The sequence below is a fragment of the Vulpes vulpes genome, chromosome 5 (genome assembly GCF_048418805.1).
Source record: "Vulpes vulpes isolate BD-2025 chromosome 5, VulVul3, whole genome shotgun sequence".
Lineage (NCBI taxonomy): Eukaryota > Metazoa > Chordata > Mammalia > Carnivora > Canidae > Vulpes > Vulpes vulpes.
The window spans coordinates 134,271,599-134,290,862 of record NC_132784.1 but is presented as its reverse complement, the minus strand read 5'-3'; the positions used below and the strand labels follow the sequence as shown (position 1 = coordinate 134,290,862).

At 47.5% G+C, this 19,264-nt stretch overlaps 1 protein-coding gene across 1 annotated transcript in view; it reads right to left on the bottom strand.

Moving 5' to 3' along the window:
- VOPP1 (VOPP1 WW domain binding protein) overlaps window positions 1-19,264 on the bottom strand; it is a 96,491-nt gene that overhangs the window by 13,070 nt on the left and 64,157 nt on the right. Inside the window, exons 3-4 of the mRNA XM_072760086.1 lie at window positions 14,214-14,291; window positions 9,055-9,191 (exon numbers count right to left, since the gene is read on the bottom strand). Of these exons, the coding sequence (XP_072616187.1) occupies window positions 9,055-9,191; window positions 14,214-14,291 (215 nt within the window). The remainder of the gene's footprint in view (window positions 1-9,054; window positions 9,192-14,213; window positions 14,292-19,264) is intronic.

Genomic DNA, 19,264 nt, shown 5'->3' with positions numbered 1-19,264 from the left:
CATGACCTGAACCAAAATCAAGAGTTGGTTGCTTAACCAACTGGGCTACCCAGGCACACCAACATATTACTTTTAATTCCAAGAGTAGATACTACCCAGATGCATAATAAACTGTCAAACTCAATACTGGAGTTCCTTTTGTGGGAATTAGCAGTACAGACTTCTTAGCCAGCCTTTAGTAACTGAACGTGGGGACAAACATGCGCTTCTCCAGTTTGTAAAAGCCTCATGACAAAAATGCTGGTGAGAGGTGCCCAAAAGTGTCAAAAATAATGTTGGAGCTTGCTTTCTTTCACTGAAGCTTCTGGTGACAGATGGGAGGCCAATTTGGTGGTGTGGAGTAGAATAGAGAGTAATTATTCATCAGCTGGAAGGTGGGCTTGAACCTGATGACCAGTAGGAAACTGTGACTTTGTATGATTTTTCTCTCCTTCTTTTTGCCTATGATAAATCAAAGAGAACTAATAAAGTATCCCTGGTTGGCTACATACCCACTGCTAAGCTCACTTTGTAATTATTATTACCTTCATGGGTCTCAAATCTGGCTTGGCTTCCCACTAGATAGCTTTTCCCTCACAAAGATGTAAAAGTTAAAAATTTTTCCAGATTTTTATTTAAATTCTAGTTATTTAATATATAGTGTAGTAATGGTTTTGGGAGTGGAAATTAGTGATTCATCACTTAAATATAACAATCAGTGCTCACCATAGCAGGTGCCCTCCTTAATACCATCACTCACTGAGCTGATCCCCACCCACCTTCCTCCATAAACCCGTTTGTTCTCCTTCCTTAAGCGTCTTTTATGGTTTGTCCACCCCCACTCTCCTTTGTTTCCTTCCCATATATTCATCTGTTTTGTTTCTTAAATTACATGTATGAGTGAAATCATCTAGTATTTGCCTTTCTCTGACTTATTTCACTTAGCATAATATACTCTAGGTCCATTCACATTGCAAATGTCAAGATTTTATTCTTGTGATGGCTGAGTAATATTCCATTGTGGAGATATATATATACATATACACAGAGGCAGAGAGAGAGAAAGAAAGTGTGTGCATGCGTGCACATCTTCTCTATCCATTCTTCAGGTGGTGGACATTTGGGCTCTTTCCAATAGTTTGGCTGTTGTTAGTAATGATGCTATAAACACTGGGGCGCATGTATCCCTTCGAATCTGTATTTCTGCATCCTTTGGGTAAAGACCTAGCAGTACAAGGCTTGGTGATAGCGTAGTTCTATTTTTCACTTTTTGAGGATCCTCCATACTGTTTTCCAGAGTGGCTGGCTGCCCCAGGTTGCATTCCCACCAACAGTGCAAGAGGGTTCCCCTTCTCCAGACATCCTTGTCAACATCTGTTGTTTCCCGAGTTGTTCATTTTAGCCATTCTGACCGGTGTGAGGTGTTATCTCCTCATGGTTTTGATTTGTATTTTGTAAGTTAAAATATTATTAATACATCAAACAGCAGATAGAAACACATTTTAAAGTATCTCCCAACACTGTAAAAGTCTTCCAAAAAAAGATGAAATGTATTAGAGGACACTAAAAGTTTATAAAAGGTCAAAAGAAAAGGTAAACAGCAGAACCAATGAAAAATGCATGTTGTGTTTTTGTGAAGTTCTGCAGGCCACCTGAATGTGCAAGATAAGAAAATAAAACTTTCAAACTTCATAATTTAACTTCGGGGTCTATAGCCTCCACATGTTTCTACTGATCAGAGGTCAGGAGTTACCACTGCTGCCAGTCTGCTTTGCTGTCCTTTGGGAGCTCAGAGGCAGGGGCCATCTGTTTAAACTCCACTGTATGCACTGAGGCTACGCACGGCACTTAACACACGGTGCATGTGCTTAAAACATGTGACAAGTGACAGAAGGAGGTGTGTGTGCACAATACATCTTCCGGGGGCCTCTCTGCAACAAGGAGCTCTCTGTCTAGCTTGGCCCACGTCTGTCCTTACATCAGCTCTTAAAGAACAAATAACAGCCATTTCAAATACATTTAAGGAGAAAATGTCATGATGATGAGCTCAGGAGAAGTCTGGACAGACAAAAGCAGAAGTGAAAGGTAATCTAAGGATCTTAAATGCAAATGAAGTGAGTGGGGACAGTCTGACCAGCTTTGCACTTAGGAACCATGGAAGGTACACACTTCAGACTTGTGTCATCTGCCCTGAAGTATGAGAGGTTTCAAAAAACGTGGGCTGGGCAGCAAAGGGACTCTAACTCAGTCTTTGCTCCGTCATTGGCTGAGCCGAGAATCATAAGCAGAAGACTTAAATGAGCTAGAAGTTTCCGTCCCCAGTGATCAAAGATCATAGAAGGAAATGCTGTGGTTATTAAGGCAACAACATGAACTGCCTACCAGCAGGGCCGGCTATAGAAAATGCCTTTCCTTTTGAACTGTACTCTGTGTGGAGTGTGTCATCTGTTTGTAGTAGCTAAGGATATTAAATGTTTTTATGGGCAGGGGGAAACCCTCACATTTTCAAATGGTAGGAAAAAAAATTAAACTCCCATTTTTAGATGGCAGACTGTTCTAGACATATCTACTTTAGATAAACTGAGTAATGCAAATCATAAGAAATAACGATTGAGGTGTCCTAGAAAAGGAAAGGGGTGGCATCAAAGCTAGAGAGAATCACCAGAGTAAGAATGACAGAGAAAAAATCAGATGGATACACCGAACCTTCTGGAAAAATATTTTTGGTTGGCAAGGAGGAACTCCATGCCCTAAGGCAGGAATTCCTGGGCTTCCCTAGATGAAACAGCTCTCAGGACCACAGCTCCTCGCTCGCCCTAATTATCTGGCCAGCGAGTCACCTTATGCCCCCAGGGATGGACTGGCAGGGAGTATCCTGGTAGCTGTGAGAGTATATTAGGACACTGGCATTTATGACTTTTAAACGCATCACTTAAATATTGTCAGTTACCTTCCTTCTTTCACCAAAGCCATCGGTTCTAAAATAATTTCATCCTGAAGGGGGCGCCCCCGAGCAGCGCAGCGGAGGGCCAGGCACGCAGCCGGGCAGCAGGTGCAGCGCTCACCTGCGTCCCTTCAGCCGCGGTTTCTCCTGGAAATAAACGAACACCTCCGGGCCACAGAGGTTAGAGATGCGGGCAGAGGTGGCGGGACTGTCTCATCGCCACCTCCACGTCCCTGAAGCCCCCCCACCCCTGCCTCCCGTCACACTGAAAAAGAAATCTTTTTTTTCCACTGGCTCCAACAAACAGGTTGTCCCCAGACCGAACTGCAGCTCTGCCTGGGAGGGCAATTCAACTATCAAAACACACTCCCCATTATTTCCATTTTCCTGCCGTTGGTGTCATGCGGTCCGACCACTGGAGTTGCTGCAATCGGACAGATCTAGTCTAAGATCAAGACCTTAAACTGCCAGGAAACCGTCAACAAACTCGCCATAAATGCGCGGCTGTACAGGAGTAAGGATGCATCTCCCAGTGGAATACTGGACGGAATACTCCATCTCCGTTTTGTTTTGTTTTTTTTTTTAATCAGTGTTAGTCACGTTAATCACTATTAAAGGAAACCATTTTAAAAGGAAACCAATCACATGAACACCATAAATGTTCCGATTTCTCTGTTTGTTGGTGTGATGACACGGTCAGGATCCACACTCTAAACGTTGCCCCCCACCCTCTTCCCTAAACGCAGCTTTACACTTGTCCTGCCACAGTTACGTGGCCTTGACCCCACCCTTCACGCTGGTGGCCACATGAGACCCCAGAAAGAAGAGAGGCCATAGGGAATCACCCATTCCTCAGTGGCCGCCGTAACCCCCTTCCCTACCTTCATCTGGTGCACACCACGTTCAGCTGAGAACACCGCTCAGGTCTCCCTGAAATCCAGCCCAGCTCTCCTCCCACAGCTCCGCTTTAGCCAAGGCTTTTGATGGAACCTGTACCGTTTTCTGCCACGGTTTGAAAAGTTATTTTTTTCTTCCAGTTCTATCGAGGTATAATGACACAGGGCATTATAGAAATTTAAGATAGAAACATAACGATTTGCTACATATATTCATACCATAAAATGATCACTGCAATAAGTTATTTAACATCAACTGCCTTGCAGAGTTACGTATTTTTTTTCTTTTTGATGAGAACTTTGAAGATCTACCCTCTTAGCTTATATATGGTCAGCATGCTGTGCATTACGTCCTCAGAACTTATTTACCTTATCACTGGAAGTTTGTATCTTTTGACCCTCGTCCTCACCTGCACGCCCCCTCATTCTACAAGTTCTCAGAGGGCAGCCATGACCATATCTTAGCCACACCCATCCTCCTGTGTGAACACAGTGGCTGCTGCCCATGGGCTCATGTTTTCCGAATGAAGGAAGGGAGTCCATCTCTCCTCTCCACCCAGGAGGATGTACCCATGGCCCCTGCCAGCAACATGGCGTGGGAATATCTGGGGAGCTACAGCATTTATAGAACTCTGTATGTAAAGTTGCATTTTGGCCACCTCTGTATAGAAAGACTAACTAAAACGAGCAGTGCTTTGCTTCACATGATTCCATTTTGCATAGAAAGTGCCTAGGCTCAGAAGAACCAATGGACCACTCTGATCTCACAGACCTTGGGCTTTCCAGGTGCCTAAGAACCCTAAGGACCTGGACCTGCTCAGGTGCCTTGACTTTTTTTGTTCCCCAAAACACAGCTTCTGTGATACCCCCTCATCGAGCTTGAGCTAAATGCAGCCTTGGGCTTCAGCCTTTGTTTCTTTGGGAGTCCTGCCTCTGAACTTCAATTGCACGCATCGTGTGTCAGTCTCTTCCCCCAAGTCGTGCTCGAACCTGCATCAGCCCCCTAGAACCATGATGCTGCCACAATCCTCCAGTTAGGAGCATCTCTGCAGCGTACAGATCTGCCTCTCTTCACTCAGCCACACTGGCCTGGGCTGCTGGTCCCAGCTGGAACACCACCGTGTGCTCCTCTGCATGCCAGGCTATGAGCTGCTACCCTCTCCCTGTCCCCCAGTGCACGAGTATAGGTTCTCTAAAACCTTCTGCTGTTTCTTCTTCACGAATAAGCAAAGCTCAGCAGAATACACTTGCCCTCCCCCAGGTCAGCAGAAGAGACTTCCCCAGCAAATCCACAAACGCTATTCTGTGTTTCATGAAGATACTGTTTTCCTGAGCACTGGACATAAGAGTGACCCTGTGAATGTACTATGTCACGTTAGTGCACTGAGTTTCTCCATAGAATGCCAAGCTCTGCATGGCCTTCTTTTTACACTGCACATTTCCAAGGGCACGGTGCCCTGAGAGCTACAGGATCTCCACAAACAGCTGCAGAGAGGATGAATCCCACTGACAGGATGAGGTGGGTATCTATCTACACTGGAATCACTGAAAAGCCAACAGGCCCCCCCCCTTTTTTTTTTAACTAGTTCTAAAAAATCAAATCAAACCACTTGTGTTGCTCTCAAGCACAGTGCTGTGAACAAATGACACCGACTTTGATTTTGTAGTGAAATTATGGAAACTGCCGACTCCCGTGGAACAAAAAAGCAAACCTTATTCTCTCTCTCTCTTTTTTTTTTTTTTTGAATGATAGTGAAGCAAAGTTTATTGAGTGATGGGACAAAGCTCCCAGCAAGTCTTATTCTCATACGACACTCTGGTCTATCTCGAGACTGCCTGTCTCATGCTGCTACTGGCCTGTATGAAGTACACAAATGGGAGAGATGGTGATTCACCAGAGAGACAGGGGCACCAAAACCAATGCTCTCAACAAGTGGTGAATGGGCTCTTATGCTGCTCCAATGGTCAGTACATCATGAGAGGTCTTGGAGGGAATGAACGGCCCCTACTCCTGAGAATGCCTCCAACCACAGGTAGAATGGGGCCAAACCCCACTACCTGAGATGTCTGAGAGGCTGTGCTTCTCCCTCAATAGCTGCTGACTGGCATTTCTAGTCTTTCTCTGCTGTCTACAAAGAGACTCTTTTTTATTTGGAACTCCCCTGCCCTAGGCTCCTACGTTTATGCCACCTTCAGTGGTGTCCTGCAGTTGGTCCCGTGGTCACAGGACATCGACAACAGCTATTTGGAGCACTGGAGCTCCAGAGACGTGGTGGGCATGTTAAAGGCTGGTGCGAAAGGAAGACCACAGGGTCCTCCCTGCCCACTTCCTGGTCCTTCGTTCCTTCTCCGCTCACCCCCACTTAAACATTCAGTCCCACCTACCTGTACACCAGACAGCCTCCCACAAACATGGCTTCCCCACATCCCCAGTTTACCTCTGTAGCTCTCGCCACGTTTGATGACTATATGGTCATTTGTGCCATCATATAGGCTTTCACACCCAGTTGTGCATATGACTCAATGCTGCACAAGTGGGTGAGTGAGGGCTGGAACCCAGGCTGTGGGGTAGTGTGTCCCATGTACCTGCTGCACCTTAGCAGCTGTGCGGATACATGGGCTGAGCAAGCAATTCAAGCATGGCAGGGCTCCAGGCTCCGAGTGTGGCCCCTATAATCCTGACTCCAGGCTGGCCAGTTCACTCAGCCGGCAGACGTGAATCCGTTTGGTGCCGGAGATGTAATCCTACTGAATCATGGGCTCCGTAAGGGTCTGAAGTACATAAGAGGGATTAAAATTCACTACAATCAATGCTGTTAAAGAACCTGGCAAAGCACCCAGAAGGGAAAGGCAACAAAGATGTGGCTTGGGACAATTTCACTAAGGGGGCCTTTTCCAGGCAGACAGCAGAGGGCACATGCAGGGGTCCAGTGAGACAGCAGGGCTGTGAGAGACCAATTGGCTGACATAGGGCACTGAGCAGAAGCAAGTCCATGGGCGGAGGGATGAGGCTGTAAAGGATGTTGAGTCCTTGGCTGAGTGTGGACATGCTGGTAGCAAAGTGAGCAGAGAACCTTAAAGCAAAAGAATAATATGACCTATGTGCTTTTTAATTTTTTTTTTCATCGAGAACTTTCTGGTGGCATTGTGGGAGACAAAGAGCTCGAAGACATCAGTGACTGGGAAACTTCCAGCAGCCATAGCTCAGAGGTAAAATGAGAATCTGATACCTACTTATTGGGTGTGGTTGATAAGGGTGCTGAGGACCTCAGGAAGGGAGCACCAGCATGCAGAAAAGAGGCAGGACGGGGAAAGACAGCACATGGGGGACATGCTTCACTGTCATTTGGAAATACGAGACGCCATAGACATTCAAGGGGAATTATGTGGCACGCAGCCGGGGCTCCAGATGCCCCCCGCATGTTCACCCTGACAGTAAAGGGACCACAGACCTGACACCTGGCCAGTACTGTGGACAAAGGACACGTGGCATCTTGCATCTGTGGCCACATGGGACATGACTGCTTTTCCCCGCACTACAAATCAACATAGTGATTAAAGAAAAAAAGGAGGAAATTTATAAATCTTTGACTCATACGTCTGATCTACTGTTTCTTTCTTGGAAGAAAAAAAAAGTCAAAGGATGACTTAGGCTAATTCAGATGAAATCTAATTTTGCACCCTCCTCAATTTCAACCGAAAAATTTGCACTTCATCCTGTGCTAGAGTGTAAATTTGAAGCTATTCAAGTGTTTCCAAACATGAAAGAATAAAAATCCACTTACATGTGAAAAGTGGGACTACTCTGAAAGTTTAACATACAGCAACCTCTGAATGTTACAGAAAATACTAGTCAGATCTTTTAGTAACATTTGAAAAAAATAATAGAGATTTAAAAAAAAAAGAGACAACTGAGGAGTATCTGGTGTAAAAGAACTAATCAACAAATGTCCATCTCCACTCCCTTTGCATCTTGAGAACAGCAGGTCCTCACGTGAACAGGAGAGAGAAAACTTCTTACTCTCAATCCCCCTAATTTTTTTTTATTAAACCACCTTTTTGAGTTATGACTGACCTACACAAAGCTGAACATATTTAATGTATACAACTTGGTGAGTCTGGAGATAAATATATACAGTGACATCATCACAATATATGCCATAAATCTATTCATCACCCCCAAATTTATTATGATGATGATAAGAACACTTCATGTACGATCAACTCTCTTCACAAAATTTTAAGTTAACGGTGCTATTAACTATAAACCTTATACTGCATGTAGCACTTCTCTAGGACATACAGACCACGGCAGGAACTGCTCCTAGAACTGTCTACTTGAGGTGTGGTGTGCGATCCATAGAGAGAACCTCCGCCCTCAGCTCTCCAGGTGGAAACTGTGACAGGGAGCAGCAGGGCAGCGTGTGTAGGAGTGAGGCCTGCCACCGAGCCTCGGCACACGGTAGCCCAACGACAGGAGCTCTAACGAACAATGCCTAACCACCCCTCTATCCCTTCCTCCTCAGATGGTTCCCTCAAAGGGAAGGGAAACATCTCACAAGTAACCTCCCTAACAGGGAGCCAGCCTGTGTCCTGAAGGAAGCCTGAATTCACCTACCATAGAACCTGAGAGTTTTAGGTAAGTTAAAGCAATTTTGTAAGAATTAGGAAACCACTAAGTTTTCTTGACTCTGTGGCACCACTTTGGGTAACTAACATTCCCTAACTAGGCCAAATGTAACTTATACAAAAATGTCTCGAGCAGCACTATTTATAAGTACTCAGAACCCTAGTAAATTGCATAATAAATGCTTCTCGAATGAATGAATAAAAAGCAAAACAAGAGAAAACAAATGATCAGCAATGACATAATATCTAAGCAAATCACCATTTAGCAGCATCATTAATATTTAGCCCGGATACATTATGAATGACAGAGACACTGCTGTTTGTACATAGAAATTTATACATATTATGATTTTTTAAGGAAAAAGAACTATATGCATATATGAACTGCATAAAAGGTGCACCACTAATTAGGTAAACATATTAGAAATACAATCCACACTTTTCATCAGCACAAATGCACAGTAAGGTTGATCACCGGAAGTTAATTGAATAAATATGGCCTGAATTTATTCTTCTTAGCATATCCGATAGCAGGGACCTTTTTAAATGCTTGCAGAGACACAAAAACTGCAGAGAGGAGAGACAAGGACGGAGGGGTGGGCTGACCTGGAGCGGGGTTTGGGGGCTGCCTGGTGTAGGACACGTTGAACGCAGGCTCCTCAATCAGCGGCGGGGGGTACATGCGCCTCCGGATGAAGAAGCCGGCTCCGCAGCAGAAGAGCACACCCATCATCAGGAGGAACCTGAGCAAGAGCACAGTGGTGAGGCGGTGCTCAGGGCCGATGGGGGGGGGGGGGGGGCTGGGGGGCTCGGCAATCCCAAGGGCAGGGGGCCACAGGGCGGGGCTCAGCACCTGGCTCCTCAGGCTGGCCTTCCCCTCACATCTCCCCCTGGACGTTCCTGGGTAGACTTCTGGGATGCCCCCGAATGGAACTCACACCGAGAAGCTAAGGGAGAGTTCTCAGCTCCAAATGGTCAGTTGCCTTCGAAGGGTTGGTACAAGCACTTCCCGTCCATAGCTCTCACCTCAACTCGGTCATTTTAGTCAAAACAGGAGATGCCTTCTCAACCTCAATCTCAATGTTTGAACATAAGGCCACGGCCGATCCGGCTTTTGCCTCACTGTCCATGTCCTCCGTTTTCCATTCTTTGCCCAGGAAGCAACAAGGATAAGCACATTTATCCTTCCTAGCAGTTTTCTCTTCATTGTAACGTGAATATTCCCAAAGAAATTTTAAATGGTGACCTTCCTAGAGCACACTCTCATTATAGAAAAAACTACAGGACTAGAAAAAATACTCACAGTCAACAGAAAAGCTGCTTATGTAAAATCTCTAGGTATGGCTGACATTTCCCTACTGTGATCTTAAAATCTAACGAACAGTAGAGCTGACTGCTTTGATGACAGGACCTCTGTCCAGCTCATCTAGTTCTCAGAGATGGTCACACTGCTGGCATTCAATAAATGACTGCATGGCTTCTTCCCACCTCACATTTGCACCATACCTTTTCTTCCTGAAACAAGGGAAGTCGTTCTGACAAGAGCCAAGCTGTCTGTCCTGCACAGACATAGCTGGGAAGCTCTTGCATATCTCTGACCTGACATTACGATGGGACTCATGCAACCCTCCAGAACCTCAGCCAGTATAGCCATACTATGTGGGCAGCATACTGCCTTGTGAAAGATGGACATGCAGCAGAGCCGGCTGTACCATGGTTAAAGGCGTCTGGCCATACATACATGAAATTTAAGAAAAAAGGCAGATGATAAAGACTTTATTAGTATGATGTTAAGTGTAAGAAGACACTTATTCACTGATAAGTCAATCAGTATTTACTGGACAACCTTGGAACATGGAGTAGGAAGATAGTAGGAACGTGGAGTAGGAAGATAGTTCAGAGGCATAGGACAGGAAATGATTCAGGAAAGGGCAGAAATTGTGGCTCTCTGACCTGTCTTCTAATTCACTATTCACTGAACAATTTTAAGCATCTGCTCTGCTCCCAGCACCATGCTATGCATTACAGAGAATATGGTGAGGTCCCTCTCAACCCATTAAACCTGCGTTCTAGTAGAGGAGAACAGCAAACAACAAATTTACAAAATCAGTGATTTACAACTCTAGTAAGTGCTAAGAAAGAAAAATGATGGTGCAATCAAGGGGGGAGGGTGTATGGTAAAATATATATAAAATTGACCCTTGTCACCATTTTTAAGTGTACAATTCAGTGCAACAGGTTTTAAACAAGGGTAGGTATTATAGCGAGGCAATCAGAAAAACTTCTTTTCCTTCAACATCTGAGCTGAGTTCTGAAGAATGGAAAGAAAAGAGGCAAGTTGAAGAGGAGGGAAGGCACGTACTGGCTGGAAAGAACAGCATCTACGCTCCAGCAGGAAGCTAGGTGGGCGAGAGGCCCCAGAGCATGGCCGGGGAGCTAAAGGAGCTCCACGATGCAGGGGCCTGGCATCTCACCACTGAGATGCTGGAATCACGCAGGGAGCCGTTGGAGCTCTTAAAACTAATTTCCCTCTGGTGGACTCAATTATAATCGTACATTCAACAGTGGGTCCAACTCTAAGTATCTGAGCAGGAATATGAAGCATAGAGAGGCTGACTGTCCACAAAGGTTTACCTTTTCAAATAACCTTGCCACTTACTCCTAAGAGACCCGGCGCCTGGATTAGAAAATGCACAAGACCTCTGAGATATGGGTCCCTTCCACGAGATAAGCTGCCATGCGGATTACACTATCAAAAGGAATTATTCCTTTGCTGGCCAAGTAAGAACGATATCGCACCTCATACTTTAGACTGATATAAAGTAAGTACAAGGCAGGGACAGGGCAAAGTCACATGGCAGGGGACCAATGGCCAGCTTAGATATCAGTCATCATCAGAGTCATTCCTCATTGAAATATTACTCTGAAAGAACTTATTTTAAGAGAGAAACTGATAAGGGGGCAGCAAAATGAACTTATAATAATAGGGAAAGAGAGAAAGCAGGACCTCAGTTAGGGAACAGGAGTGGTAGAGGAAGAGAGGCAGTTCTTTGAAGTACTGAGGATGGTGTTCTACAAGTTCCTTCTCACTGCTGAGCAGGTTTGGGGAGCTTTCCAGGATTAAGACAGGAAGTTTCTGCCTTTTCTATTGTCGAAAGTAGTCTGATTTGTTCAGCTCAAGTTGTTTTTTCCAATTCCTTCCTGCCCTCCCCCCAACACTTGGTTCTCTCCTTGAATGCACTGGCCCTATGCAGACCCAGGTGCATCCAGCTCCCTGGAGTGGCGGTGCTCTGCAGCAGGCCTCATGCACCACACTAACCCTGCCAGGTGCACTCCTTCCCAGGCCTATGCAGACCCAGGTGCACCCAGGTACATCCAGCTCTCCGGAGTGGGGGGCACCCGCAGCAGGCCTCATGCACCTCGATAACCCGTCCCAGTATGCTTTCCAGCTCTACCAAAGGTGCTACTGGTCTAGTTTTTCTAATCCTCATGATTTCATTCACACCGTGTGAGTTAAATTTTTTAGAACTGGCAGGGACTTTTGAAAGCATTTTCATCTAAAACCTTTGTTCTACGGTAAGGAGACAGAAGTCTTCAGAAACAAGGTGGGACCCAGGAGAGCAGCCCTTCCTTCCCTCCATGTCCAGCTCCATATTCCCATCCCTGTGCCTCTCCCCCAAACGCCTGCCCCCCCACATGAGTTTCCGGCCACTCTCACCACTTTGGCTCTTCTTATCTCTGTCCCATCAACATGCGGGTCCTTTGCACAGAACACCCTCTCTGAGACCCGGTCAGAAGCTTTGCCAGCTCTTCCCAACTTCTCTGGCATCAGAGGCTCCATCTTGTGTCTCCAGGACACTGGTTTAAAACTCTCCACATACAATTACCTATTGAGACATCTGTGTCTTTTAGGAGCCTGACTACGGGAGGTGCCTCTCCACGGGACCCTGGTACACACCAGACACTTCATGTTTACTGAGAGGAGGAGGGCTTGGAGCAGAACCCAGGCATCCTTTGACTTTAGCTGGCACCCCTCAAAATTATACCTCGAGGGCAGCCGGGGTGGCTCAGCGGTTTAGCACCTGCCTTCCGCCCAGGGCGTGATCCTGGGGTCCTGGGATCGAGTCCCACGTTGGGCTCCCTGCATGGAGCCTGCTTCTCCCTCTGCCTGTGCCTCTGCCTCTCTCTCTCTCTCTCTGTGTATCTCTCATGAATAAATAAATAAAATCTTTAAAAAAAATTATACCTCGAGGAGTTCTCTGGCTATAAAGAACCTGTTGTCAGAATCTCAACACTTATAACTTGACCACGTCTTCCCGCATCTGGACCCTCTGATTTGATGGCCCTCACAAGATGTCTCTGTGTAGGGGTCCCACTGACTCCCTGCGTGCTATCTTACCAATGCGCCCCAACTCTGACAAGTGATCCTGATGAGTAGTTCAAAGGCACCTGACTGCTGGTTCAGGTAAAGCTTCCTGGGAAAGCTAACAAAAGGTGTTTTAGTTTCTAGGCCCTCAACTTTCGCCTGGACTCTCAATTTTTTTTTTTTTTTCGTGAGGGAGGGTAGGGGCAGAGGGAAAGAGAGGATCCTAAGCGGGTGCAGAGCCCAACATGGGGCTGGATCTCATGACCCCGAGGTCACGACCTGCATTGAAATCAAGAGTCAGATGCTTCACTGAATGAGCCACCAAGGCACTCCCTGGACTCCCAATTAAAAAAAGAACAAAAAATCACATAATACCTAAACCTTGACAAATTTTTTTGACTTTGAGGAGCGTTTCATTGTGAGGAACATCTGGTGCTTCAGGCCACGTGGCATAACTTCCTATTTCAGGATTCTTACCCCCAGACAGTCCTGCCTCCTCGTACTACAAGGCCCCTGGGGGAAAACTGGTGGGAAGGATCCAGGAGGCTTGGCAAAGCCTGAAGTGCCGCCCCTCCCGGTCCTCCCGTCCCAGTCCACTCCACCGTGAAGCGCACCCAGAGATGGAGACACCTAGAAAATCTTAGGCTTAAGTTTTTAAAAAGTAAAATAAAATTTACCTTCTCTTACAGAGTTTTAGGCAGCAGCACGGCACCTGGCTCCGGGGACTGGCCGGAAGTAGTGACACGGAGGCCGGAGAGGTCAACGCCAGCCCCAGGGGCGGCCAGGCCAGGGTGCGCCGTGACCCGAGGGCAGCCTCGGAGGCGCGGAGCCCGCTCACCGGTGTTTTCCGTAACCGCGGCCTGGGGCCGGCGGCCGGAGGGGAAACAGAAAACCTCACAGAACGTTCCACGCGGCCGCTGCGACGTGCTTACTAGTAACAGTCCTCGAGGCCTCGGAAGCCAGAAATGGCGGAGCCCGAGGTCAGCAGGGCGCCGCGGGGTCCCCCGGGGGGCGGGGCAGGGTGCTGCGCGCCGGAAGTGCCCGCCCACCCGCCTTCCGGCACATCCGGCCCCGCCCCCCGCCCCGCCCCGCCGGCGCTGACCCCGACCCCGCGGCGTCCTCGCGGCCGGTTCAGAGGCGCGGCGGGGGCGGCCCCGGTATCGAGGGGAGGTGCGCCCCGTCGGCCACGGCCCGGGCCCCGCTCCGCAGTCCGGGCGTCCGGCCGCTCTGCCGTCCCTCGCGCGGCTGGAAGGTGGCCGGCGGGCCGCCTGGCCTCGGGGCGGCGCTGGGTCACGGCTACGAGCCGGCCGGAGGACGCCGCAGGCCGCCATGCTCCCCGCCGTCTGAGGCGCCGCTCCGGGAGGCGGGGCCTGCGCTCCCCGGGAGGGGCGGGACCTACCAGAAGTACCACAGCCGCTGGATGGACAGCGCCCGCACGCAGCACCGGGAGCCACAGCAGTCCTCGTACGGGCGGCATCTGAGGAGACAGAGAGGGCGGAGGCTGCTCAGGGCCCGGGGCCGCCGGGACGCCCCCCCCCCCAGGGACCCTCCGTGCGGCCCCGCGGACCCGCCTCCACGGCTGGGACCCGGACCCCCTGACGAGGCTCGGCGGAGGGGTGCGGCCCCGCGGCCCGGGGAGCGGAACCGGACGACGTCCGTCCGGGTCTTGCCACCTGAGGGTGGGGGCTTCCGGCAAGTCACCCAGCCTCGGTGAGCCTCAGCTCCCCATAACTGCATTTTGCATTTTCCCCTGGAATACGGGTGGGAGGGCAGGACCCCTTTAAAGTGCTAAGTTTTAAGGCCATCACGCTTATGCGGACTTAAAAACAAACAAACAGGGCGTCACATCTAAGAACTGTTATCTCGTGTCTTCACATGGACCCCCATGCAGACGTCTGTGGACCAGGTCACAACCCAAGATGTCTCTCCAAGGCTTCTGAGGTGCGAGCTCCAAAGCGGACAAGCTCAAGTTTCTGGCGTGTCTGGATGAGCTGCTTTCATCCTCCCGTTGGGTCGGGGGCCGCTTTCAAGTTTCAAGTTTCCAACTAGGCGGTCACTTCCTGCTGCCAATGATGCCGGACTCCTGCCTGGGTCACTCTGGTCAAGCGGCTATTGCAGTTTTATTCCTGATTCTACCAGAAGATGCCCTGCAGTGATGAATTTCTAGAAGACGCAACTCTCACGAAGGCCTTCTCAAGTGGGAATGACCCTGCTCACCTGCCCACTCCTGAGCACCTCCTGAAGGAGGGCAGGAAGCGGCTGTGGAGGGGTGGACAATACAGATGGCAGGTATTTGCGCCTTCGGAGAAATGAGACTGTTAATCCCTCCATTGCTCTACGACCTTTGCCACCATGATGTTTCCCGTGTCCTTCCCTCTGGGTTTCGCCCCTAACTATAACTAAACCTGCCTCGAGGACAGCCAGAGCTAAGGGTACACTCAGGGAGTCCACCCAACTCTAGTAAGCATAAACTTGGTATAAAAAAGGAAGGCAGGTACAGGGATAAACATCTGGTGAACGGATCATCTTTCAAGACCTGAATTTGATTAAGTGCTTCCTTCACAGCTATACTTACAAGCAAGCATTTGCTACTTTGAAACCTAAGCCCCTGCGGCATCCTATATCCCAGATTAGAAAAAACACACAGGACAAGAACCCTTACAAGCCTCTTGTCTCAAATTCTACACACATACACACACACGTACACACACGTACACATGTGCACACACTGCCCTTGGCCGGAGAAGCAAGATAGAAGTATAATGACTTGGTGGTGTTTTTTTATTTTAAGGATTTTATTTATTTATTCATGAGAATACACAGAAAGGAGAGAGAGAAAGAGGGAGGCAGAAACACAGGCTGAAGAAGAAGCAGGCTCCATGCAGGGAGCCTGACATGGGACTTGATCCCAGGTCTCCAGGATCATGCCCTGGGCTGAAGGCAACGCTAAACCGCTGAGCCACCCGGGCTGCCCATGACTTGGAGTTCTAATTCAAATTACTCTCTGTTGGCAAGACTCAACATCTAAGTGCTCAGCTCTTACTTTTCAGGATCCAAATTTGGAACACTAACAGTAAATATGTGTTGTCAACTGATTATCTGCTTTCTTTTCTCCAAACAGAGCATCCTTTATGCTCCCTTGGTTAGCTGAAGACCCATTCACTCCAAGCATACTTGTTGCTCATCTGTACTCCTGGACCGGCTCCCAGGGTGGGTGCTGACGAGTGCCAACCTCTTGAAGGAACACGTAATTATCCATGGAGTGAAACTTGTGCCCCCTTTCTTTCTGCTTTTTTTTTTTCCCAGTGAACCTGCTGGCAAAAATTGGAGCCCTAAGAACATACCTACTGGCATTTCAAGCAGCTGTGATTATAAAAGGAATGTTAAGTGTACAGGGAGCTGAATCGAAAGCAGTAAACATTAGCAGGCAGGCCAGCATACTAAATAAGCCCTCATCTGACACATCAGGGCGCCTGGTGCCCAGCTCTGAAATGGCACAGGCGTTCCAGCTAAAGACAGCTCAAGACTAACCAGGCGTCTTACCTTCACTGTGTTGGAATCAGAATAAATGAGGACAGAGACAACAGAATGGAATTTCCCTCCCTGAGCTATACTATTCTGCGTGCCACCTCAGACTTGCCGTAGAAAGGAACAAACACCACTCTTTACTAAATCTACTCTTCAACGTATCTAAATTTTAAGTCTAGGATCCTGAAAGACACAAACAGCTTCAAAGATGTGAAAACAGCATGTACATCCAATGGGTCCCTGGAACTGTGCCCTGAGAGCCAGGTGTTCTTCACTGTACCCCATGATCCAAACATAGATTTCTGATGAGGTCAGAGTAGGCGGTGTGAATCTGTAATTAACTACATTACAGAGATAAAATGAGACTGCCCGGCCTCTCTCCTCCAGCAAACGATAGGTGGTGAGGTCCTGAGGATACATAATGTAAAAGGAAGCATATGTGTGGAAGCATATCTGCCACAAGTTAGAAATGTCAGAGCAGCAATGAGATGTAAATAGAACAGGACGGCTCCCTCAGCAGTTTCAGGCGGCTAAGAAGTAAGCATACGTCACACTTGGTGCTGTCCAGGAGGGAAGGGCGTCTAGCCACAGGACATGTGCTCTTAGCCGTCAAGTCTAAATCTCAAGAGCAGAAAAGGATAACACAGCAGAGCAGGGCACGTTCAATGTTAATGGAGTCACAGAATCTTTGTAGTGAAGAAGAATGGCCAGATGTTGATATATTAACTCTTTCACATGATGTAAAATGGTAATTTGTATTTAAACTGATTCATGGAAAATCATCTCAGCATCTGGTATATCAAGTAAAATATGAGTTAAGTATTCAGAGTGGAGGTCTAGAGATGGAGTCTGTGGAGTCTGGGTTTTTTGGGTTTTTTTTAGTATTCAATAAAGAACAGGGCATGGTTCACAAATGACAATGTTAGAGTTTTAAGTAAATTCCCATCAACATCGTGTTATTTAAATATGCTAATCTATTCCATTACCTGCTGGATTAAGTCTCCGAAAACCATTCCCTTCCTTCTAAGTTTCTGCCAGTACAACATTTTTTTTTTGTCCAATCCCAAGTTTCTTAGTTTGACAGATGGCCTGGTCTCCTGAATTTTATGCCTTGTGTATCTTGATATCTAGACTTGCTTCTGACACTACTTTTATTATCATGTTTGCTCCCAACAGAGCAAAGCACACAGCAGATGCCTGAAGAAGACTGAGTTAGAATCAGGAGGTAAATTCACATTATCAGAGACCCTCAATAATCTGAGAGAAACTGGACTTCTTGGAAAAACTAAACTCAGCCCCACAGGGTTTGGAGAAAACTCTAAAAGGTACATGAAACTCTGGGGGGACAGAACAGAGGTCAGCTTGATCCTCGGCCTGCCCAACACATTTGGGAAATCTCTGTGTAAGAGCTTGAAGAGCTCTAGGCCTTACTTGCATGAAGGACTCCAGCCTCTGACTATCATCGTGACGGAGTTTCCTTTCTGCCTCCTCACACAGAAGCTGTCCATTCCCTACTGCAGGGTCTCCTGAAGTGCACACCTTTGATGGTTACAGGGCATTCTTCCCCATGCAGAATCCATGTCTGGCCCTCACTCCTCCCCTTCCTGCCTTACACGGACCTTTGCAGAATAAGTAGCCCTATCACCATCTAAAAGAATTCCCTGGGCAGCCCTGGTGGCCCAGCGGTTTGGCACTGCCTTTGGCCCAGGGTGTGATCCTGGAGACCCGGGATCGAGTCCTGCGTCGGGCTCCCTGCATGGAGCCTGCTTCTCTCCCTCTGCCTGTGTCTCTGCCTCTCTCTCTGTCTGTCATGAATAAATAAATAAAATCTTTAAAAATAAAAGAATTACCATGATTAAATTTCATGTCTGAAATCTGGTCCATTATGTCAGTCAGTCCGGAGCTTGGAGAACCTCGTGCTGTCACTCCAGGCATTCATGATTCCTACTAGTTTTCTGTCATTTAAGTGAAGAATCCAAGTCAAGTTTTCTTGGGACCCAAGAATGTCCAACACTACCAAGCCCATCCTGCTCCTTCTGTCTGCCACGACCCCACAGCAGATGACATGCATAGCAGTGTCCAATAATGGCACAGTAAGACCTGGTAGAGAATGAGGCTTGGGCCTGAGCATGAAGCGGAATCTTTCCACACCTTAATGCCCAAATCTAGAACCAGAGATCTTCCCAAAGTCCAGCAAGCTGCCTGGAACAAGTAAATCAAAGGAAGAAAAAAAAAAAAAGTCCACCCTGCTAAGTGAGTCGTGGCCTAACTGCATGGAATGTTGGGAGGTGTGCAGGGGTGTACACTAAAATTGAGCAGTCTGAAGATGGAGGGGGAGCGTGAGCACCCTGGCAGGTGCAGTACCAACCCACCACTAAGTGGTCTTCTAATCAGCCATTCTTAGATGCTGACCAATCAGATAGGTTCACTGCCTGGATAAAAACAAAGCAATAATTGAATTATCTATTTACTTAGAAAGGAAAGAAAATAAAGGATTCAATACCTCTCCTTACAACCTTGAGTATGTTTGCTACGGCAATTCCATATTGTCATTCAAATCAGGGTATTGAGGATGGAGCTAAAGCTGAACTCCATTAGAGACCTTACTTCCATGTTAGCATTTTATTGATCATAATTGTATAGGTACAGCTTTCACACCAGTTACAAATCCACCTAACTGGCCTACTTATTTATATCAGAATTCCTTGTCTTTATCACTGAGCTATTGTGTGAGAGGCTATTAAAAGTCCCCATGAAACTCAGGCTCACTGTCAAGTCACAGATCTCCCAGTTTTATGGTCCCTTTAAAAAACTCAGCCCAATTTCACAGGACATTAGAGGGGCAAACCCTAATTAGTTGCAAACAATCACAAAATATCCCTTTAATCTCATCTAGATGATTCTCCTGAAGCCTCCACTGAG